The sequence below is a fragment of the Rhagoletis zephyria genome, unplaced genomic scaffold, assembly GCF_001687245.7.
Source record: "Rhagoletis zephyria isolate East Lansing unplaced genomic scaffold, Rhagoletis_zephyria_1.1 Rzeph_scaffold_14464, whole genome shotgun sequence".
In the NCBI taxonomy this organism is placed as follows: Eukaryota; Metazoa; Arthropoda; class Insecta; order Diptera; family Tephritidae; genus Rhagoletis; species Rhagoletis zephyria.
Window position 1 is genome coordinate 13,169 of NW_016171533.1, and position 1,144 is coordinate 14,312.

At 33.4% G+C, this 1,144-nt stretch overlaps 1 protein-coding gene across 1 annotated transcript in view; it reads right to left on the reverse strand.

Annotated features, from left to right (window-relative positions):
• LOC108378580 (alpha-2B adrenergic receptor-like) overlaps positions 1-796 on the reverse strand; it is an 8,136-nt gene extending 7,340 nt beyond the window's left edge. The window contains exon 1 of the mRNA XM_017634878.1: positions 737-796. Coding sequence (XP_017490367.1) covers positions 737-796 — 60 coding nt within the window. The remainder of the gene's footprint in view (positions 1-736) is intronic.
• Positions 797-1,144: the final 348 nt, after the last annotated feature.

A 1,144-nucleotide genomic window follows, 5' to 3' on the forward strand; every position in this document is an offset into this window, starting at 1 on the left:
CTTTCATAAACCTTTATGCAATTTATTTCTATTTATTTATTTATGAACATTTATTTAAGTTTAATTAAACTTTCCAGTGTTTGCAACACTTTCATTGCGTTTTTGGCGCGTTTTCCGGTATCGAGATTTATTGTCGAAACCACAATTTACAATTCCGGCTTACCTTCAACATGCTGTCAGTAGTAGTGTCACATGTCGTATGAGCGACTTTTATTCAATTTAATTTTCATAAGTCGGTAAATGGTTAGTTGGTGGTTTCATTTTGGCCCTTATTTACTCTTGAATGTGCCGCCGCCATCGACTATTGTATAAATCTCAGTGTCATTGCTTTCAATAAATGGAAGAAGAGCGTTATAGACAGGCCAGGCAGGGTACATTGATGGTAAAACAAGATTCTAAAGCCGAATTTTCACGAGGCATAAAAATTACAAAAAATCAGTGTCATTTAAAAAATGCCATGTGGAAATGAATTTAAAGACAATTTTTTCAACTTAATGACATGAAATTTTTTTTGTTTGCCAAATGGAAATCCAGCGTAAGTACTGTGAACTGAAAATTACTATGTTCCAGGAACAAAATTGTCATAAAATGGTTTAAGAATTATAATTTTCGAATATATTTTTACATAAATTATTTAAGTTATAACTATCGGAACCGGCGGATTTCGTTCCGGAAAAAATTAATTTTTTTATAAAACCGATTTGGTCCAACAATTTCACCGGCAATTCACGCTCACAACTTCCAGCGGCTCCTTTATATGCTCCGAATATATGCTTTTGTAGTCGCCTGAAGGCATATTTTCCATTGCTGCCTCAACTGGTTCCCTGTCCCCATTCTAACATTTTTTCAAAGCAGGTATATGTCCAGCGTTTTTCTGTTTTTTTATAAATGATTTGATATTATTTTCATAGAGAAACATGCTAGAAGCATGCATTATATCGCTTTATGCAAAAGATTAAAAATGGGTTGAGGAAAACCCAACAAGAAAGTCTATTAAAATAAGACGATCCGTTCTAGAGTTATGTGTGGTCGTACGTACGCGGCATTGTTTTCTATATATATTGAGATTTAACGCTTTAGATAAATAGTTTGAAACCCTAATCAAAATTACCACATGCTACCTAAAAGTGCATTTAAAAGTCGT